The 23,284-nt window shown below is 42.6% G+C and overlaps 1 protein-coding gene across 4 annotated transcripts in view; it reads left to right on the plus strand.

Annotated features, from left to right (window-relative positions):
• Positions 1–19,161, plus strand: part of SOS1 (SOS Ras/Rac guanine nucleotide exchange factor 1) — a 1,044,495-nt gene extending 1,025,334 nt beyond the window's left edge. For all 4 annotated transcript variants that reach the window (XM_029594364.1, XM_029594368.1, XM_029594365.1 and 1 more), the window contains 2 exons: positions 15,402–15,520; positions 15,997–19,161. In XM_029594364.1, the coding sequence (XP_029450224.1) occupies positions 15,402–15,520; positions 15,997–16,491 (614 nt within the window). In that variant the 3' untranslated portion in view covers positions 16,492–19,161. The remainder of the gene's footprint in view (positions 1–15,401; positions 15,521–15,996) is intronic.
• Positions 19,162–23,284: the final 4,123 nt, after the last annotated feature.

The following is a 23,284-nucleotide window of genomic DNA, read 5'->3' on the forward strand; positions in this document are numbered from 1 at the left end:
AATTGTACCCTTTACTTGCTGAGGTCTTAGAACTTCTGTTTCAGCAGCCAAACGTGGATGCATCTGTTACTGCTGATGTTAGGAGGACTATTATTCCGGTAGAAGGTGGTGCTTTTCTCCATGATGCTCAGGATAGAAAGTTAGAGGTTGTGCTAAAGAATCTCTTTGCGGAAGGTTCTTTGGTCCTACAAAGTGCGGTTTGTGCAAGTTATGTCTCCAGATCTCTCCTCCACTGGATTCAGCAAATCTCTGAGAGTTCTGGTTCTGCAAGGCTGGCAGCAGCAGCATATATTTCTGATGCCTTTTATGATGATATCAGAATTACAGCCAGATTTTTAGATCTCTCTGGGGGAGTCAGAAGACTTCTTTGGTTGAGAAATTGGTCGCTGATTCTTTATCAGAAGCTAGGCTTTCTTGTTTACCTTTTAGAGGTAAATATCTTTTTGGAGAGGAGTTGGATCGTTTAATGAAAGGTTTGGGAGAATCAAAAATGCAGAGATTACCAGAAGATGAAGTTAAACTTAGCTTCCATCCTTTTAGGAGTTGCACTCAGTTTATGGAAGCTAAGAAGTATAGATCTGGCAAGTGTGTTATGCCTCAGTCTTCAAGAGATAAGAGAGAATTTCAGTCCTTTCGCGGATCTAGAAAGCCAAGGGGGGACTTGGTCCGCTCTACAGGAAGATCAAATAGTACACAATGAAGCCAGGGGAATACATTTTCCAGGAGAGCCTATAGGGGCAGGCTTTCCTTGGAGAATGGATCCACATTACTGCAGACCAATGGGTATTAGACATAATAAGATTTGGTTATGCTCCAGAATTAAAGAGGGGTATAGGAGATCATTTTGTGATCTCTCCTGACAGGTCTCCTGCCAAGATTGTTGCCATTCACGAGACTTTAAGCAAGTTACTTCATTTATAGGCCATTCGTCCAGTCCCATTAACAGAATATCGAAAAGGTTAATCTATTTTGTGATTCCAAAGGACTGCACTTTCAGACCTATTTTAGATTTAAAAGGGGTGAATCAGAATATATATATCCCTCATTTGCATATGGCGTCACTCCGCACAGTCATAGCATCAGTACGCAAAGGGAACTTTTTATCTTCCCCAGATTTGAAGGAGGAGTATTTTCATATTCCAATAAGACAAAATTTCCAGAAATGTCCTTGTTTTTGTGTAATAGGCCATCATTTTCAGTTTGTCGCCCTTCCCTTTCATCTAGCGTCTGCTTCAAGGACTTTCACAAAGGTGATGGTGGTAGCGACCTTTTTAAGGAAAAGAATTTTTTTTCATCCTTATCTGGATGATTGTCTCATAAGGGCCAAGTCTTATTCCGAAGGGGTAGATTTGATAGAGACGGTGGTCTCTTTACTGCAAGGGCTGGGCTTGGGTGATCAATTTTTCCAAGAGTCATTTACAGCCCACCCAGAAATTGGAACATCTGGGAGCGATATTCGATTCAAGAGTCAGCCTGGTTTATATATCAGCGAAAAGAATCTTAAAACTTTGTGCCCAGATAAAAGAATTTTCTTTGTCGAGTCCCCGTCTGTGTGGGATTATCTCCAAGTGTTGGGCCTAATGGCGTCTTTAGAGTTGGTACCTTGGGCAAGAACACACATGAGGTCTTTATAGATTTCGTTTCTTTCCAGGTGGGATCCTCAGACTCAGGATTACCAGATTCATCTTCCTTTATCTGAAGATGTCCACACTTCTTTGAAGTGATGGACTCACCTTTCAAATTTAAGGAAAGGGATGCCTCTAGAAGCTCCAGTTTGGGAATTTTTGACAATGGATGCCAGTTTGACAGGTTGGGGTGCTCATTATAAGAATCCTTTACACTCAAAGACTCTGGAGCCAGGAAGAGAGAAAGTGGTCGATAAATTGTTTAGAGACCAGGGCTGTCAGGGTGGCTCTTCTCTATTTTCAGCCTCAGCTTCAGGGCAGGGTAGTAAAGGTTCTTTGCGACAATGCCAGGAGGTACACGCAGTTGGAGTGTTTTGGAAGAGACATTAGTTGTTTGCGTGGGCCGATATTCACCTCTTACATTTGACAGCTCAATACATAGCAAGTCAAAGCAATGTGCAGGCAGACTATCTGAGTCAAAACATAATAGATCTAGGAGAATGGGAGTTGAATCATGTTTATTTTAAAATAGTACAGTAAGGGGGCACTCCTCAAATAGATTTAATGGCTTCCAATCTGAACAAAAATGTGGAGAGATTTTTCAGTCAACATAGAGAAATAAACAGCCAGGGAGTGGATGCCTTTCAACAGAGTTGGAAGGGCTACAGTCTTCTGTATCTTTTTCCTCCATGGCCTTTAATAACTCGAGTTTTGAAAAAGATAGAGATCGAGAAGGTAAAGGTGGTTCTAGTGACTCCCGATTGGCCGAGAAGACCATGGTATGCAGACATATTGAGACTCCTAGTGGATCAGCCCTTTCTACTTCCCCAAATGAAAGGTCTTCTAAGTCAAGGTCCTATAGAGATGGAGGATCCAACTCCATTTTGGCTTACAGCCACTTCTCTTTCTTATATAAGAGTGTAGTGTATATTTGAAAATTTTTGTTTGAGAAGGGGAATTTCTCCTTGGAAAGCTCAGGTAGGAGGTATTCTCTCCTTTTTGCAAAGTGGTTTAGATAAGGGTTTGTCTTCAAATTCTTTAAAGGTACAGATTGCTGCTATTTCTTCTTTTCGTGGGAGAGTTAGTAGTTGCCCAATTTCTTCCCACACGCATATTATTCGCTTTTTATGTGGTGTGAAGCATTTACATCCTCCAGTAAAGCCGGTTTTTCCTCTTTGGAGTTTAGATATAGTTTTGCAAGCTTTAACAGATTTGCCCTTTGAGATTTATTGAACTCTGCTATTAAGGATTTAACTCTTAAGACTGTTTTTAGTGGCAATAACCTCGGCAAGGCATATTTCAGAATTGCAGGCTTTGTCAGTGCAATCTCCGTTTTTGCATTTTACAAAGAATTCAGTGATTTTGAGACCAATTCCTTCGTTTTCACCGAAGGTTGTATCCACGTTCATTTAAATCAACAGATTGTTTTACCTTCATTTAGTAAGAAGGAGTGTAAGAGTGGTTTAAAGTCTTTACGATTCTTAGATGTTGGGAGATGTTTAAAACATTAACTCAAAGAACTAAGGATTTCAGGAATTCGGAAAGGTTATTTGTCCTCTTTTGTGGTCCTAGAAAAGGTGAGGCTGCTTCTAAGACTACAATTGCTAGATGGTTAAGGAATGCTATTGCCTCAGCTTTCATTTTGAAGGGTAAATCACTTCCTACTGTGATTAAGATTCATTCTATAAGAGCGCAAGCCTCTTCTTTTGCTGAGAGAAGTTTTGTTAGCCCAATGGAGATATGTAAGATGGCTACTTGGTCATCTTTAGACACTTTTGGAAAGCATTACAGGTTGGATCTTCTCGCTAGGCAAGGTACCACTTTTGGTTCATCTGTCTTGAAAGCGGGATTGTCATCCACCAACTCTTAAATGGGCTTTGGTACGTCTGATAGAGCAGAAGGTAATTGAAGGATAAATTGTTACCGGTTAATTTCCTTTCCTTTACTTCTGCTACACCAGTCCAGAACCCTGCCCTGTATTGTTTTTTTAGTATATTTGTTTATTTCTCATCAATTAATTTGCATTTTTAAGTTTTACTGTTGCTTATAATTGAGCATGCTCTCCTTCATATAGCTTTGTTAATATTCAATTATTTTGTGGCTAAATATTTTTCAGCTTTCGGCTGTGACACTATAGTTGAAGTTTTAAAATTTCTAAGTTTTTTTCAATATCTCTAGTTTTTGTTTTGAAAGCTTTGACAGTAGTAAACTGGGTTGAATGTGTTCCATACAGCACTTACTTATTTATCTATTTTGAACTTTTATATACCGACATTCCTGTAAAGACTACAAATCACACCTGTTTACAATAAACATAACGTCGCATTTGAGCATTACATGGAACAAAGTGAGGGACAAGTAAGTTATAGGAAAACCAGGGCTGCGAACTTGCCCATTGAGATAAATAAGAATAACCAAAATAGTTAATGAATACTTCAAACGGAACTTGATAAATACTTAATAAGTCCAATTAACATATTTAAGGACTGGAGTATAAGAAACCATTCAAGTGAACAGAACTGAAGTCTTCATTCTGGGAATGCTAGTTTGAAGAGCCATCTTTTGAGGTTTTTGAGGAATGCACTCCCTTGACAGAGGTCCTGAGGGAGTGCATTCCATTGTGGGGGGCCTGCTGTAGATGGGGCTCATTTCCTTAAGGTTGTTTTTGCTTGGGGGGCGTATAAAGTGCCTAGATAGGCTCTTCTAATCTGTCTGACGGAGTTATGAGGACGTAGTTGGATGATGAGCTCAATAGGGGAGAGATTGTGTAAGGCTTTGTGAATTATATTAAGGACTTTATAGAGAATTCTGTATTTGATAGGGAGCCAATGGACGTTATAGAGGATAGGGGAGATGTGATCTCTTTTTTTTGTGTTCGTCAGAATCCTGGTGGCGGAGTTCTGCAGCATCTGTAGGGATTTTATGGTGTTAGCAGGAAAGCCAAGAAGAAGAGAGTTGCAATAGTCAATCTTTGAGAAGATGATGGATTGGAGTACAAGACGGAAATCGTGAAAGTGTAGGAGGGGTTTCAGTTTTTTTAGGACTTGCAGTTTGAAAAAGCATTCCTTAGTGGTGGTGGTTACAAATTTTTTAAGGTTAAGTTGGTTATCCAAGAGAACGCCAAGATCTCTTACATGGGGCGAGTGATTGAGGTTAGCAGAATGCGTGGAGGTTGGTGCGTTGAGAAGCAGGTTGTTGTCCTCTTGGAGATGATGAGGATTTCAGTCTTGTTGGTGTTGAGGACTAGATTGAGGCTGGAGAGGAGCATGTTAATTGAATGGAGGCAGCTATTCCAGAAGCTTAGGGTTTTATGTAGAGATTCGGTGATCGGAATGAAAATTTGTATATCGTCCGCATAAAGGTAATGTGTAATCTTTAGCTTAGAGAGTAGGTGGCAGAGAGGTAGAAATGTTGAAAAGGGTTGGTGAAAGGGAAGATCCTTGGGGGACTCCCCAGTTGGAGCTGACCAGATGAGATTCTTTATTTTTTATTTTGACCTTGAAAGATCTGTTGCAAAGGAAGGATTTGAACCAACTGAGTGCCGTACCAGTGATGCCTATGTCTGCAAGGCGGTCTAAGAGGATTGCATGGTTGACGGTGTCAAAGGCCGCGGATAGATCTAAAAGAGCCAGTAGGTATGGTTGTCTTTTATCCATGTTCATGATAATTGAGTCTGTGAGAGAAATCCTTGTCCCAGAACTCCCATTCATAGACATCTCCATGCCCAACTCTGCCCTCCACTCCTGGTCCAAGATTACAGAAACGGCAGCAAACAAACTCTGTCCATTGGCAACAAAAAAAATCTCAAACACAACACCTCCAAAAAACAACCTTGGTTTAACGAAGAACTTCAAAAACTCAAACACTCCCTTCGACAGAAAGAAAGCAAATGATGGAAAGCACCTTCGCCAACCTCCCTCTCCGCTTACAAATTCGCCCTCCACCAATACAAGAGCTCCACATTAAAAACAAAAAGGGACTTTTACGCGCACAAGATACATCATCTTATTTATGATTCAAAAGCCCTATTTGCTTACGTATCAAACTTAACACAAACCATTACACCTGACGTTCCTTTCAACAAAGCGCAAGAAAAAGCAGAAGAGTTGGCCCTTTCCTTCAGCAACAAAATCTCCAACCTTCTAACACAGCTGAGGTCCAATACTTTAGCGCCTTTCAACACATACTTCTATCTCAACAAAGACATTACTCTACAATTCTTTGAACCCATCACAACTTCAGAGATACAATCTGTATTGAAGAAAATGAAACCATCGTCACATCCATTAGACCACATCCCATCCAAACTACTCCTGCTAATACCAGATACCATCTCCAAAGCTCTGACAGACATTATCAACTGTTCTTTAGCCCAAGGAATCTACCCAGATGACCTGAAAATTGCCTCAATCAAACCGCTCTTAAAAAACCCCAACTTAAATCCTAAAGATCCTACCAATTTCCGTCCAATATCCAATCTCCCTTTCTTAGCCAAGGTAATGGAAAAATTAGTTAACACCAGACTTTCAGACTATCTCGAAGAACACCAAATTCTGTTCCCGACCCAATATGGTTTCCGAAAATCTTTAAGTACTGAATCACTACTCATATCCCTGACAGACTACCTCATCATGGGCCTCGATAAAGGTCATGCTTGCTTACTTACTGATCTTCCTGGACCTCTCAGCTGCTTTTGATACGGTTAACCACTCCACCCTACTAAATCAATTAGTGAACATTGGAATAACAGGAACAGCTTTGTCTTGGTTCAAATCATTCCTGGGGAACAGAGGCTACAAGGTCAAAATACACAACAAAGAATCTCAGCATTATCCTTCCTCTTTGGGAGTGCCGCAGGGCTCCTCCCTCTCACCCACGCTCTTTAACATTTATCTGCTCCCCCTCTGCCAACTGTTAACCAAATTAAACCTTAAACACTTTTTATACGCGGATGATGTCCAGATCGTCATCCCACTTAAAGAATCCTACACAAAAACTCTAGAATTCTGGGAAACTTGTCTTCTAGAAATCGACGAACTCCTCTCCAGTCTAAACCTAATCCTTAATTCTTCAAAAAGCGAACTCCTTCTAATTTCCACTGAAAACAGTAACTTCTACACAAATCCACCACCCAACTTACATACTTCACAAGTAAGAGACCTAGGAACTATCATTGATAACAGGCTAAACCTAAAATCATTTATAAATCAAACTACCAAGGACTGCTTCCATAAACTCTAAGTCTTAAAAAGAATAAAACCACTTTTCCACTTCCACGACTACAGAACAGTCCTGCAATCAATAATCTTCGCTAAATTAGATTATTGCAACTCTATTCTTTTAGGTCTCCCGTCATCTCACACTAAACCCCTTCAGATGGTTCAAAACACGGCAGCGAGAATATTAACAAACACTCGGAGAAGAGACCACATATCTCCAATCCTCAAAGACCTACATTGGCTGCCAATTCACTACAGAATCATATATGTCCATAACTACTATTTACAAAGCCACCCATCAATACTCTCCGCTTAACCTTCAAATTCCATTCAAAAAATATACTTCCTCCAGACCCATCAGAGAGTCCTACAGAGAATCCCTACAAGTACCACACTCCAAATCCACTCGGCACATAACCGCCAGAGACAGAGCTTTCTCCACGGCAGGACCGACACTATGGAACTCCATCCCACCAGATTTGCGACAGGAACCCTGCCTTCCTACATTTAGGAAACGACTCAAAACGTGGTTATTTATGAAAGCCTTTCCAGACACCAACTGAACCTTTAATTCACCATTAACTAACGCTTAGACTTTTCTTAACATGGTAATTAATAACCACCTCAACAGGGCAATTCATTAACGTTGCAAATGCTTTATTTTAGTTCACACCATTAATTGGCAAATTTGTTCTCTGTTTAATTCCTAGCTCCTTTTCACTGCTCCAAGTTGTGTAATTCCCTTGTTTTATTGTAACTGCAACCTTTTGTCAGCACCGGTTAATGTTTATTATTATTATTTATTATTATTTTCCTAGCGTGTAGCAGATGGACTCAAAACAAGTGGGTATAGTGTGCTCGTGCTAGCAGTTGGAGACGGATCTGACGTCAGCACGGGTACATATACCCTTGCAGGAAGTGCAGCAATTCAGTAATTTCCGTCTCCAAAGCAGTTTGGAGCTACCTCACGCTCGCTGAGCGTGTTTCCAAATTCTACACAACTAAATTCATAGAAGAAACCTACCTGAAGACGAGCCCCACACTCCTGCGGTGATACCAGTCGGTCCCTCCCCCAGTTGAGTTTCCCAAGGCGATTTCCGTAGTCCCTCGGAGGTAAGGGCCTCGGTCCGGTGGCTGGCTCGCGGCAGGGACCTAGCCCCCGAGTGAGAAGGGCTCGGGCGCGGCATAGAGCAGCCTTGGTCCCGGCGTGGACTTGGCCCCCGAGCGAGACGAGTTCGGGCGTGGCCCAGAGGCAGCGGGTGCACTTCCTTGAGCGCGGCGGTGACTGTACTCACCCTCTCCCCCAGCAGCCGGAGACCGCCCGGGTCGCAACCGGGAAGCACCGAAGACAAGGTAAGGCGTACATCTTTACTTCTTGGTCTCCGAGGAAGCGAGGATTCGCAGAGTCTGCCTATGTGGCAATCCGCCACGGAGATCGCCATTTTCCTGCCTAGTTTGTCACCGCGCGATAGGCGCGCGTTCGTAGGCGCCCGCTGATACGTCTGTTCCCAGGCGCACATGGAGCGTGAGAGAGCCAATGCGTCAGCGGAGCCGGCCCCTCCAGCATCAGGCATGAGCCTCTGCTCGGCATGCAACCTCAGAGCCACACAGAGCGAGGAAGCAGACTCCCTATGTGCCCAATATGAAGAGGCCGTGGGAGTTCCAGGCCAGGACCGGTCGCAGCCTAGTGTACGTGCCAGTTCCTCAGGGAACACCCTGGACCTAGCAGGCAGCAGTGAGCAGCCGGGGACCCCGAGGGACCTGGTACCCCTCAGACCAGATCCTGCTTCGCTTTCCTGGGTGGAATTATTCAAGGGGATTCATGCCTTTGTCACAATGCAGGCTGCTCCCCGAACAGGTCCATACGTACCGGATTACCCGGCCCCTGGACCCTCAAGGCCTAGGCACAGCCACGCGCCACCCGGAACCCCCACTTATGGGGATTCAGATGGCCCTGAGGAAGACGACGAGTCCCCCGAGGAGGGAGAACTGCCCTCGGGGGTTGAACCATATCGGACCATGAGGCGCTTCTTTTTGAAAGGGGATCTCCCAGGCCTGATCTCTCAATGCTTGTCGGAGCTGGCTATTCCGGGCCACGATGCCCCTGAGGAACCTAGAATGAACCCCCTGTTAGAGGGCCTGCGCCAAACGTCTCACCATTTTCCCCTCCTACAAGTAGCTCAGCAGTTAATCGATCTGGAATGGAATACGCCGGAGGCCTCATTCAAAGGGGGTCGGGCCTTGGCTGGCATGTACCCCTTAGACCCGGCAACCAAGGAGAAACTGGCGTGCCCCCAGGTAGACGCCATAGTTAGCGCAATTGTGAAGCGCACCACCATTCCGGTGGAGGAGGGGACGGCCCTCAAGGATACACATGACCGGCGCATGGACACCATTCTGAAACAAGCCTTTGAGGTGGCAGCCATGTCCCTACGGATTGCGACCTGCTGCACCGTGGTGACACGTTCCTGTTTATCACAGGCTAGGAACAACACCCCGGGAGAAGAAATGGAATCAGCTCTCTCGTTCCTCACTGATGCAGCCTCCGACTTAGTACGTAAGGCAGCCAAAGGAGTGTCATCCTCAGTGGCGGCCAGGAGACAGCTCTGGCTACGTAATTGGTCGGCCGACTCCTCCTCCAAGACACGCCTCACAAGAATGCCCTTTGAGGGATCCCTCCTGTTCGGCAGCGACCTTGAGAAACTGGCCAATAAATGGGGCACCTCTCCATTACCCCGTCTACCAGAAGACCGGTCAAGGAGGAACCAGCGCCCCTTTCCTAGACCATCCAGAGGTAGAACCTCTCAGCGCTTAAACCCTTACAGGACTCGCTACCAAGCACCTCGTTCGCAGGCCAGGAACCAGTCCTTTCGGCCTAAGCACAACAAGAGGGGAACCGGCTCGGGTTCGGGTCCCGGCCGTACCCCACAATGACAATCAGCTGACCCATCCGGGGGTAGCAGCCATAGGGGGCAGGCTATCCCTCTTCTACCGAAGGTGGGTTGAGATTACCTCGGATCAGTGGGCCCTCGCCATCATCCGAGAAGGGTATTACCTGGATTTTCTTCGACTCCCGCCGGACAGGTTTGTGGAATCTCCTTGTTCGCCCATCAAGAGGACGGCCCTAGAAGTTACTTTGCGGAGGCTCCTGTCCCTAAAGGCCATAATCCCAGTGCCTGCAAGGGAGATGAATTCTGGGCATTATTCCATTTATTTCATCGTGCCCAAGAAGGAGGGCACTTTCCGGCCCGTCCTGGACCTCAAGTCAGTCAACCGATACCTACGGGTCCCCAGCTTTTGCATGGAAACTCTGCGGTCTGTCAAGAATTCAGTACAGCCAGGGGAGTTTCTCACATCCCTAGATCTGTTGGAAAGCCTACCTGCATATCCCAATCCATCGGGATCATCAGCGCTATTTATGCTTCAAGGTCCTGGACCAACACTTCCAGTTCCGAGTTTTACCCTTCAGGTTAGACACCACGCCGCAGACCTTTACCAAGGTCATAGTAGTAGTGGCAGCGTCCCTCAGGAAGGAGGGAATCCTCGTCCATCCCTACCTGGACGATTGGCTGATCCGGGCGAAGTCAGCAGAGGAGAGCCACCAGGCAACCAAGAGAGTTATAGCTCTTCTGGAAAGCCTAGGATGGGTTGTAAACTTGAACAAGAGTTCCCTACAGCCTTCTCAGTCGCTGGAATACCTAGGAGTCCGATTCAACACCCAGGAAGACAAGGTCATCCTGATCTCCAAGAGAAGATCAAAGCTCCAGAATCGTCTGCAGGCCCTGCTGAGCGCCACCCGGACTACAGCTTGGGATTACTTACAGGTTCTCGGCTTTATGGCATCCACTCTGGAGGTGATACCATGGGCGCGGGCTCATATGAGACCGTTACAACGCGCCTTCCTATCTCGGTGGAGCCCACGATCACAGAACTACACCACACACCTACCTCTACCAGCCAGAGTGCGGAATCAGATAACTGTGGTGGTTGCAGTCCGGCAACATGAGCCGGGGGTCAAGAATGTCCTCCCCAACCTGGACCCTGCTCACTATGGATGCCAGCCTGAACGGATGGGGAGCGCATTGCGAAGAACTCACCGCCCAAGGGCGGTGGAACAGAGAAGAGTCGGGGTGGAACATCAACCGACTAGAGGCACGGGCAGTCAGGCTACCGTGCCTGCGATTTGCCCACAGACTTCGCAACAGAGCGGTCAGAGTGATGTCAGACAACGCCACCACTGTGGCATACATCAACCGACAGGGCGAAACCAGAAGCCAACAGGTATCCCTAGAAATAGCCCCCCTGATGACTTGGGCAGAAGCAAATCTCCAGGACATCTCCGCCGTCCACATCGCCGGGAAGGACAACACCACGGCAGACTTCCTCAGCAGAGAAAGCCTAAATCCAGGGGAATGGCAGCTTTCGCCCACAGCTTTCCAGATTATTGTGGATCAGTGGGGGACGCCGGGCATGGACCTACTAGCGGACAGGTCCAACGCTCAAGTTCCCAAATATTTCAGCCGCAGGCAGGATCCTCTATCCCAGAGGATCGATGCCCTGGTACAGCCATGGCCTCGGGAGATCCTGCTATATGCCTTTCCTCCATGGCCCCTGCTGGGTGCTATTATACACAAGATCCAGCGGCACAGAGGCCTAGTTCTTCTAGTGGCCCCGGACTGGCCAAGAAGACCCTGGTACGCAGACATGAGAAGACTACTGGCAGGGAATCCACTTCCCCTGCCTCTACACAGGGGCCTGCTGTGGCAAGGTCCCATCCTCCACGAGGATCCAGCTCAATTCTCTCTTATGGTCTGGCCCTTGAGAGGGCTAGACTGAAGAAAAGAGGATACTCGGGGCCGGTAATAGATACACTCCTCCGAGCACGCAAGTTCTCCACATCCCTAACATATATAAGGATCTGGAGAGTATTTGAAGCCTGGTGCGAAACTCACGGCACCAATCCACATGCTGCTAAGATCCCTATCATTTTGGATTTCCTGCAAGATGGACTTCAGAAGGGTCTGTCCCTCAGTTCCATCAAAGTTCAAGTGGCAGCGCTGTCCTGCTACGGTCCCTGGAGTGACGGCAACAACATCGCCACACACCCAGACGTTTCACGTTTCCTGAAAGGAGTCAAACACATTCGCCCGCCACTGAAGTGGCCAGTACCCCTGTGGAACCTCAACCTAGTTTTGGAATTTCTAGCGGAACACGCCTTCAGACCACTTCGAGGCCTGTCCCTCTGTTTCTTAACCTTGAAGATGGTGTTCCTGCTGGCTGTATGCTCAGCACGCCGCATCTCTGAGCTACAAGCACTGTCCTGCCGGGATCCGTTTCTCAGAATCACTCCAGAGGCTATCCATCTTCGCACGGTTCCTTCCTTCTTACCCAAAATAGTCTCACACTTTCACCTCAACCAAACCATATCCTTGCCTACCACGGAAGGTTTGAAGAAGTCGGAAGAAGGTTGAATACTACGCCATCTCGACATCGGCAGGCTGCTGTCCAGATACCTTGCCATGTCAGAAGCAGTATGAAAGACGGACCACCTGTTCGTCCTTCACAGCGGGAAGAAGCAAGGGGAAGCGGCCTCACGGGCAACCATCACCCGCTGGATCAAAGAAGTTATCAAGGCGGCCTACGTAGAAGCGGGAAAGCCACCACCTCTACGGGTCAAGGCTCACTCTACCAGAGCGCAAGCGGCCTCTTGGGCAGAAACTAGGATGCTGTCACCTGCAGAGATCTGCAAAGCGGCGACGTGGTCCTCCCTCCATACCTTCTCCAGATTCTACCGTCTGGATGTCCAGGCCAGGGAGGACACAGCATTCGCGAGGGCTATCCTGAATGGACCTCGGGCAGCCTCCTGCTCAGTCCGGGAGTAGCTTTTGTACATCCCACTTGTTTTGAGTCCATCTGCTACACGCTAGGAAATGTTGAGATTACTTACCTGATAATCTCCTTTTCCTTAGTGTATGCAGATGGACTCAGCATCCCGCCCGCTGCCGGTATACATGGGGATTCACCGACTCACGGTAAGCCATGTTTTCTGATAATAGGGCATCCACCCTGCCGGGTGTCGACGCCTTCCGGTTGAGAACACTGGCGGTCTCCAGCTACTATCAATCGGTCAGGGTAATCCTGTTCATTTAATCGATCGGTCAGTTACACATATATCCATAAAGCTTTTGCAAGGAAGATTACAGAATTGCTGCACTTCCTGCGGGGGTATTTGTACCCATGCTGACTTCAGATCCGTCTCCAACTGCTAGCACGAGCACACTATACCCACTTGTTTTGAGTCCATCTGCATACACTAAGGAAAAGGAGATTATCAGGTAAGTAATCTCAACATTTATTATTACTTCATTTATTATTACTTTTATTTTATTACTATTATTCCAGCCCTTCCCCCTAAAAGTTTTCCTGTCCACCTGTTTTAATGTATTCCGCCCCTGAGGCGACTGTTCAGTTCCATGTAAACCGGTGCGATATGTATTGTATACAGGAACATCGGTATATAAAAATTTAAAAATAAATAAATAACTTACTTTGTTCCTTTCACCTCTTGTTAATTGTAAACCGGCATGATGCGATATTCATCGCGAATGCCGGTATAGAAAAACTTTAAATAAATAAATTAGAAGGGATTCTGTGTTAAGAGATTTACAGAATCCAAACTGAGATGGAGCTAGGATCTTGTGTTCCTCCAGGTAATCTGAGAATTGTTTGTTGACAATTTTCTCCATAAGTTTGGCAATAAGGTGCAGGTTGGCGATAGGACGGAAATTCGCAGGGTCCGCTGTCGAAAGGTTAGGTTTTTTTAAAAGAGGTTTTAATATGGCAAGCTTAAGAGTGTCTGGAACTAGACCTTGAGTTAGAGAGCGGTTATATTGTAAACCGAAGTGATTTGTAATTGTTTACATGAATTTCGGTATATAAAAGTGTTAAATAAATAAATAATTTCTGCGATAGCTTTAGCAATGATGTTCGGGATGGAGATGAGAAGGTTCGAAGGAATGGTGTCCAAAGGGTGGGAAGAGGGTTTGAGTCTCTTAAGAATGTTTTCTATCTCAAGTGAAGAAGTAGTCTGGAAGGCTTCGAGCGTTGCGGTTTGTTAAGGAGAAATTGTGAGGGTGGAGGGGGTTGGAGGATTGGATGAAGAGAGCGGGTTAATAAGTTTGATGATTTTGTTCTCGAAGTAATTAGCAAGTTCTGTGGCTTTGCTGAGAGCTTGGTCGTCCGGAAAAGTCAGTGGGGTAGGTTTGGTGAGGGCCGAAACGTAACAGAACAGCGCTTTGGAGTCAAAGATGAAATGGTCTAAAGTGATGTCATTAGTAAAGAATTTTAGAGCTCTGCCTCCATTTGGCTGAATGATGGGATATACCCCATAGGTTCTGGACTGGTGGAGCAGAAGTAAAGGAAAGGAAATCAATTGAGATGAATGTCGGTATATAAAAATAATAAATAAATAAATAAATTAACAGGCAAGACATAATTTCTCCTTATGGACTTTGGATGTCAAAAGGCATATCATGAGGTATTTGGAGGTTTCTAAAACTATCAGGAAGACAGACCAGCTGTTTATGCTCTACAGTGGGAATAAACATTGTGAGCTGGTGTCGTGACATATGATAGCTCGCTGGATTAATGAGGTAATTAGGGCTGTCTATGTGGATGTGGAGCAGCCGTTGCCTAGTCAGGTGAGGCCTCATTCCACTAGAGCTCAGGCAGTGTCATGGGCAGAGATTAGATTGTTTCCTGTCAAGATTTGCTGAGCTGCAATCTGGTCCTCCTTACACACCTTTTCCAGGCATTACCAATGAATGCACATGCCCAGGAGGATGCAGCCTTCATACGTTCGGTGTTGATCGGACCGCGGGCAGCCTCCCACCCTGTTCGAGAGTAGCTTTGGCACATCCCACTGGTGTGGATTAATCTGTCTGAATGCTAAGAAAGGAGAAATTACTACTTACCTGATAATTTCCTTTTCTTTAGTGAAGACAGGTTAATCCACTTTCCAGCCCTTAACTGCTGGATGCTGGTGATATTGTCCTGAGTGGCTGCATTTCCAGGGATTACTGGTAAGTGTCAGATCTAGTCCCTAGATATTACAATCCTTGTCTGAGCTCAGTTTTTTCCTGTTAACTGAGTGCTTGAATGGTTGTCTGTTAATAGTTATGTTAATATATTGTTTAGTAGTCCACAGTTGGCTTTTGCAGAGAATCTCCATCTGCTGGTTAGAGGTGCATAACCCACTGGTGTGGATTAACCTATCTTCACTAAAGAAAAGGAGATTTATCAGGTAAGAAGTAAGTCATTTCTCTTTTTTTCATCTTAAAATAGGCAACTCACTGTTTGAAATGTCAAGTATCAGTGGGAAATGCCATGTCCACAACTCCTAAGAGACTAACAATATAATGGCAGTAGACAGCTGAATTTGCAGCTAACGTTTTATTTGTGCTCTTAATGCAAAAATATCTCTGACAAATAGTCCTGAAGACAACAACTATCAGTGAAATGCTGATGAACATAAGTTATTTTTCTTTAAATTAATTAGGATCAGCCTCAGTATCTTCCATAAGTTTTAACAAGAGCACTGACGAAACTCCTGTACCTCCGCCAGTTCCTCCACGAAGGCGGCCAGAGTCAGCACCAGCTGAGTCTTCGCCATCAAAGGTAAGGGCATAGTTTTATTTTTTTCTATTAATAAGTAACGTAATCAAATTTGGATTTACTTATCCAGATTAAATTTCAGTATTAACATAGTGAACTATTTTTAATTTTCTCATGTTTTGTTGGTCCAGTTAAAGGTATTGAAACTTACAAAGACTCAAGTTTTCTCCAGGTTCAAATTGCTGCTGGACTCTATTAATTATAATAATTTTTACTTTTATGTGGCACTCTGTCCCAGGCACCTCATTAAAAATATTAATATAACTTTGTATTTTGCTTGGACTTCCAGGAATTGGGAAGGTTTTTTATATTTATTTTCCACACCTAGCATAATTAATTGGGTTGTAACAATTTGAATTTGTGTTCTTTTTATATGAATTGTATGTGTGTGGGTGGGGGGGGGGGTCAGCCTGATCCTACAAAATATTGATTTTTATGTATATGAATTTTACCTAAAATCAAATTTTTTTGACCTTCAGATCATGTCTAAGCAGTTGGACAGTCCTCCAGCAATTCCTCCTCGACAACCAACATCAAAGGTATATTCACCAAGATATCCATTGTCAGACAGGACATCCACCTCTGAACCTCCAGAAAGCCCTCCATTACTACCACCTCGAGAGCCTGTTAGAACGCCAGATGTCTTTTCCAGTTCCCCACTGCATCTCCAGCCACCACCCTTAGGCAGAAAAAGTGAACTTGGTAATACTTTTTTTCCAAACAGCCTCTCTCCATTCACGCCCCCTCCTCCTCAAACACCATCCCCACTTGGAACACGTAGACAGTTACCTTCACCACCTTTAATATCACAAGATATGGAATTTCCATCCACTACTGGGCCACCTGTTCCTCCACGGCAAAGCACTTCTCAATCTATCCCAAAACTCCCTCCAAAAACTTATAAACGCGAGCACACACTTCCATCAATTCATCGAGATGGACCACCATTGCTGGAGAATGCTCACTCTTCCTAAAACAAGATGAGGACTTCAAACACTACAAACTCTACATTTAAAAATGCAGTGTATAGACGATGAATCACAACCTAACAGGATATGTATCATAAACTGATTCATTGTTCTTGTTACAACATACAAGAATTGACCTAAAGTAGCAAGACACCTCAGTAGATACTAGAGAAACTTTTGTGACCAAGATGCAGAGCTTCTGTTTTGCATAATGAGCTCTAATTACCAATAAGGGATGAAAAGTGCAGTTTGGTATGGAGCAGGGCTAAATGGTGATACAAATGCTGAAACTAAAATATGCACTTTTTATATATAAAACAGGGATCTTTATATCCTATTTAATTTCTTTTTGCTTTACACTTTTGCTTTAATAAATCTTTTATAAAATTACAGAAAGGATTGTGAGAAAGACCTGTGGTACCTAATATTGTAAAACTAAGGCATAGCGCTGTATTGCTGTCCTGTTTACAGATTGTTACAATGAATTTTATGGGTACCTGCTTCACCAAAGAGGTACATATGTATATCTATATATATTATATCTATCTATATACATAGATAGATGTAATATAAAATGTGTGTGTGTGTGTATATATATATATATATATATATATATATATGCGCACACATATATATATATGTGTATATATTTTTTGGGGGGGGGATGTGTGTATATGTATGCATAATTTTTTTTAACAAGAATTATGGTGCCAGTTGACAAAAAAAGATTTTTGCCCAGAAGTATGTATGATGATTGATGTCTTCAAATGAAAAGTCTAAAGTCTTCAAAAACAATGAAAAATCATGGTATTGCCTAAGTTGGTTATAATAATACATATACAGTACTATGCTAATCTGCACAAGGTTTCTGCCCAGCATATTTAAGGTTTAGTGATAAAATCCATTTCATGGCTCACAGCTGTATCATTTAAAATGTGAAAGAGCCTCCATGTGGATTACCTTGTTAACATTATAGACAGACATCAGTAGTTACCGTGCAACTGCATACATGTGTACATAATGAATGCAACGTAATAGTACTTGCAGATTGTTTTTTATTATTTTAATTTAAATAAAGATGCTCATATTTCAAGTGGCAGACATACATTAAATTATTACACTGAAGATTGCACCATTCAGTTTCTCTCCTTGAAAACACACTAAAAGCACATGTGGTACGTTCACTCAGTCTCTGCCAGAATAAATGATAGACTTTCAGGAGAAAAAACAAAATCAGGGCTTTGTGTTTGAAAAGAAATGAAACTGTTGAAATGAGCCATGGGTCTGTTAAATTTACTGGGTAGGGTGTATGCAATTCAGTATGGACTTGCTGGAACTGGTTGTCATTACTATATTTTTCTATAGCAGAAATGTATATGGCAGAACACTTACCTGCATGAAGCATCATGACATGGATTATACATAAACCTATATATACACCTTTTAACAAGTACTGTGATGGTAATGCATGCCAGTTATTGAAGAAAAGCTTTGTGAATTCCCACTAAAATGTTTGTAAAGCGTGCAGTATCTCAAAGCAAAGTTAAATCAATGCTTGCTTGTCAATATATTTCAGCAGCACTGTAATCCATGTCAATAGGGCAATGTCGTAATATGACGTGTCAAAGTGAACATTCTGAGCAGCAATGCTGTGAATCCAATACAGTTATACACTGACTACAAAATGTTACATTTCAGAAACTATTTTAATTTCATCAGCATTACATAACACATTGTCAGAGCCAAACTGTTTCTTGCTTGACTTGTATCTTTACATTTAACATATTTAAGTTCTGTTGTGGGCACATTTTTTTGTAGTTCTGGTATCTTAAACCCCCCTCCCGCTTCCATATTCAAATTAGATATGTAAGTAAACCCAGATCAGAGGAGGACATTTCTGCATATACTTGTATATAACCCTCCATGAAGTTGCAATCTATATAGTGCTATGAATTTGCACAACTGTAGCAATTACACATAATTTGGGCCAACTATATATTTTCTAGTACAAGTTTTCTTTTTCTTGAGTGTGTCAGAGATTAAATATGATGGCACTGGATATGTTGACAGATATGCAGTCGTGTGTCCCAGTGAAAATTAAGCTAAAGATACTTCTTAATATTCATATATTTAGTATGTTAAATGAAATGAATTTTATGCTTTAGGCTTTAAAAATTGATAGGTGCATCCTCTGAAGCACATTAGTAATAAAGTATACTTAATTTATTATGATTCCTGCTTAAATATTGGCTTTGCTGGTGGATTAACACTCACTATGGTTTAGGACCTTTGTTTTCAGGGCTTTTTTTTTCCAGGGAATTTCCTTGTTATAACAAAAATCTGTGGAAAAATGGCTTTGTTATAACAAACAGAGCAATCAATGGCAAACTCATTTTTCCACTGGTTTTTTTTTTTATAGACTTGAAATTCACATGAAAAATAAAAACTGAAAATAAAGTACCTAACTATGGAGCATTTTTTCTGATTGAGCTTAGAAATGACTGAATCTAAGATTTTTTTTTTTTTTACAAATATGCTCACATTGTTGACTGTTGCTCAGTTGTTTGGTGTCTAGTGCAATAGTATAATATAAAGATTTATTTTTTTAAATAGAAATGCAAGTTGGTGTATGTATATACATGTATATATAAATGTACTATCTACACTCGCACATTTCATTGATTCTCGTGTTGATATTATTCATAGTTTTTCAAATTACATTAAAGATTTTTTTTTCCCCTTTAGGACAAGATTACACTGACAAAATGTAGTTTAGCAACCTGCTAAGATTCATCATTCCATATTTAAAAAGAAGTATATTGTATTTGTGGCCTCTTGCAAACTAAATTTTGAAAGCTGATTTTTGCAAATTGAATTGGGAAAAAAGGGTAAAATGAAAATCTGCCTATTGAATGACTAGACTGTATTATAATAACCTAGGAAATGACAGCAGAAAAAGAATGAAATGGCCCATTCATCTGCTTAGTTGTGTATCAGTTGTGCCGTAATTGTCTACATATTAATTTTATTGTTCTAGCTCTTGCTAAGACAGACAAAAATTGTGTCAGATGCCAGACCTTAGTCATGTATTCATCCATGATCTAGTTTAATGCTTTGGACTATTTAAATTCACCCTTTTCTTTCTACATTAGTTGCCACTTGTCATTCAAATGCTATACAATGTCATTTGAAGAGAAAGTTACGTTGGAAAGGACATAACAGATCTTTCTTTTGCAGTTAACAGATATCCCCTTTATTTAAATTTTCCAAAATAATCAAACATAGCCATTTGATACTTAATACTTCGCTGCTTTGATTGATGCACCCGTGCAATTCTATGTATATTATACAACCACAAGCTTTCATATTCCTCAAATTCAGTATCACTTCAGGTAAAGGGAAGATCATTTTATGAAGCACATTGGAAAATGTTATATTTGACTTCTGCTTGCCTGTTTAATTTTGACTTTGAAGCATTACAGTTTGGACTACCTAAATTTTGGAAACCACCTGACACAGATTTGAGCATTTATTTAACTGTCATGAAAAGCATGCAGCCATGTAGTTAATACATACCTGAAAAGAACAAAAGCACTTTTAACTTTGAGAATGACATGCCTTTTTTTCCATTTTTAACACCTTAAAGTGCATTTCTCTGTCAACTATTAGTAGTAAAATCCCTTTTTGCCTTCAATAAAAAGTGTATTTAGTAGCAAATTGCTGTAAAAGTTAAACATAATTGACCCAAGCCCCAACAGATATCTGAAGTCATATGCCATGTGCCTGAAAGGTTGAAAGAAAGAAAATCCTGTGCCAGATACATGCCAGTATCAATAGCCACCAAATGTGCCTTTTTTTTTTTCCTTTTTTTTGGGGTGGTTTGTATTTTTCCAAACCAATTCAGCATTGCAAGGGGAGGGCATAATCAGGTTAAAGTTATCTGGTTATAATATACTAGAAAACAAGCCCTTTTTTGTTTAAGTGAAATGTTCAAGTTTGTGTTTAGATGTTTGTGTGTGTGTATATGTACTTGTCTTTGTTTAAAGGCACCATTGTTTGCTAAAACAAATGCCAAACATATCAGTCTGGCCAGGTTGAAGAGTAAATGGTAATCCCTATGTACCTAACCATGTCTGTAGGTTATCTTTATATTGTGTCCGCAGCAGTATTTGGTTTGCATATAAAGTGACAATAAATAGTGGCTGTTATTTTTCTGGCATTAAGATATGTTCTAAAAATAAAAATGCCTTAAATTTATTTTAGCGTATTGATTCACATGTACACTGGCAACAGGTAGTTTATCAGTGTGATAATTCCAAAATAGTTTGTACACTTAATCTAAGTTATTTACTAATGTGCAGAATATTGAGTGTGCACAAAGTTAAAAGGTCATAAGAACATAAGATATGCCATACTGGGTCAGACCAAGGGTCCATCAGGCCCAGTAGCCTGTTTCCAACAGTGGCCAATCCAAGTCACAAGTACCTGGCAAGTACCCAAACATTAGATAAATCACAATCTACTATTGCTTATTAATTACCGTAATAGTTTATGGATTTTTCCTCTAGGAACTTATCCACACCTTTTTTAAACCCACTTACACTAACTGCTAGAGATTCACATCTCTACTAACTGCTGTAAGGTTGGTAAAATGAACATTTGAGAATACCTAAAAAAAAAAAAAAAAAAAGTCTTGGTACAACATTGGATTATTTTTTTCTGCTACTTATTTAGTTATGCTCTGCATTTCTTTTACTTGAATGAATCAAAATGCCTGTCCAAAAATCTATATAAAAGAAAAACAGAGGCACAGGCTAACATCACATGTTAATAAAAGCAGAACTTCCCAAACCTATACATCATTTAAAGGGTCACATGTGCAGGCATAGGTGTCATTCCTTGCTATCCCTTGCTAACCTCACCTTCTATGAAAAAAGAACACAAATGAACATAAACATAACCAAAACAATTGGAATGAATACTAATATGGTTAGGTTAAATCTGCAGAATGGAAACATCCCCATATTTACTGACACCCCTAGGTGACCAGCATCATGACAATTGATCAACACTGTTAAGTCGATTTTAAAAGGACCGCACGCACAAATACTGAAGGTTACACGCTTGGCCGGGCTCTCCACACACCGAGCACATTTTAGAAAGGACCCAGCCACGTGTGTAACTCCTGATACGTGCAGAATTGCTGGGCCTGAAGAAAGGGGTGGGCTGGGGATGGGGTCGAGTCATGCTGGGCCAAAGCCATTAGATGCTGTCCTAGGGAAACATGCGCCAGCAGCCGGCATGCAGAGCTTACTTCTGCTCCTTTATTTGGAACGGACTGGGAGGGAACTGGGCAATGGCCCGATCTAGTCACCGCACGATTCTTTTAAAATCCCCCCTGCGCATGGAGGAGGCCGCCCGCCTGCATATGCACATGTGGAGATTAAAATCTGGTGTGCATGTATGCGCAGGAATTGCATTTTATAACATGCGCCGCCAATGCCATCTCCAAACAATGTATTCACCTGGCTATTCAAGCCATCTGTCGCTGTGGGGGTTTTGCTGGCATCCCAGAGTTTGTGTTGAGCACTGCTCATATCTTGCCTCGCCTTCCCCCCCCCCCCCCCCCATCAAAGTTATGGGGATCTGTTGAGCTTGCATCAACTGCCACCAGATAATTGATGGGTTTTAAGCTTCCGTGGCATTTGCCCCACCCCTTTTTTCTCCTATTGCAGTTTCCGTATAAAGAGTGTATTGGGCCTTTTCTTGCTGGTTGCCCTGCCACTACCACCTAGTAACGAACTTCCATTTGCCGGGGGTGGGGAGTTGCTGCCCACTAATTAGGTGATAAAGCCATGTCTGTCAAGAAGAACCTCCAAAATATCCTGACTCACTGAGTATGTCTGACAAATGCACCCTGCCTGGACGAAATAATCCAGGGCAGCTTTCATCAATCAAGTCACGAGGGGCACAAAAACCATGGATGATGGGCATGAACCTGCGCATCCACTTGATCTTTTTTCTCATTCTTTCTAGTGCCTGATGGGACTGCTTGCCCTTCCAAATGCACTAGGGATGATGTAGGACCAAACTACTGCTAATTAACATTTCTGTAGCGCTATTTAACATATTCATCACTGAAGAAGCAACAACACACGAGACATTTCCTGCTCAATGGAGCTTTCAGTCTAATCAAGCAACCATATAGAGCAACAGACAATTGTTAAAATTAGTTAATTAGGCTGAAGGCGAACCAACAGGCTTAAGATTTAAAAGATGTATGTATCGGGGAATATTTCTGTAATTGCATTGCAGTTCCTTTGTATCTTTTGTATGAGCTCTACACTTTGTGTAGCCATCAAATCTTTACCTCCAAAACAGAATTATTGCTCAAGGGGGGCTTTGGGTTCTCATGTGAAGTATAACCAGCAGCAATTGGTCCCACCTTATCCCTGGGATATCTTTCCAGATCAGCGCAATATGATGCAGAGCCATGCTGAAATGTTTGTCCAACAGTCGTGTCTTTGCTCTCTTGTGAGCCCATTGTACAAATAAGTGCCCTATAATCCAGACATAGTGCTTTCGGAAGCCAAGTCCTGAAATATAAAACAGTGCTTTCTTAGCATTCAGGTAGGTGGATCCACACAAGTGGATTATGCATCTCCTATCAGCAGATGGAGACAGAACAAAGCTGATGACACGGTATATATTTATACCCCTGCACTGACCGCCCACCAGTATTCTCCATCTCCAGCAGATGGTGGACATGCATCTCCCTTTCAAGGATTGCGTTAAAAGT

Source organism: Rhinatrema bivittatum, chromosome 3 (assembly GCF_901001135.1).
Source record: "Rhinatrema bivittatum chromosome 3, aRhiBiv1.1, whole genome shotgun sequence".
Taxonomy (NCBI): domain Eukaryota; kingdom Metazoa; phylum Chordata; class Amphibia; order Gymnophiona; family Rhinatrematidae; genus Rhinatrema; species Rhinatrema bivittatum.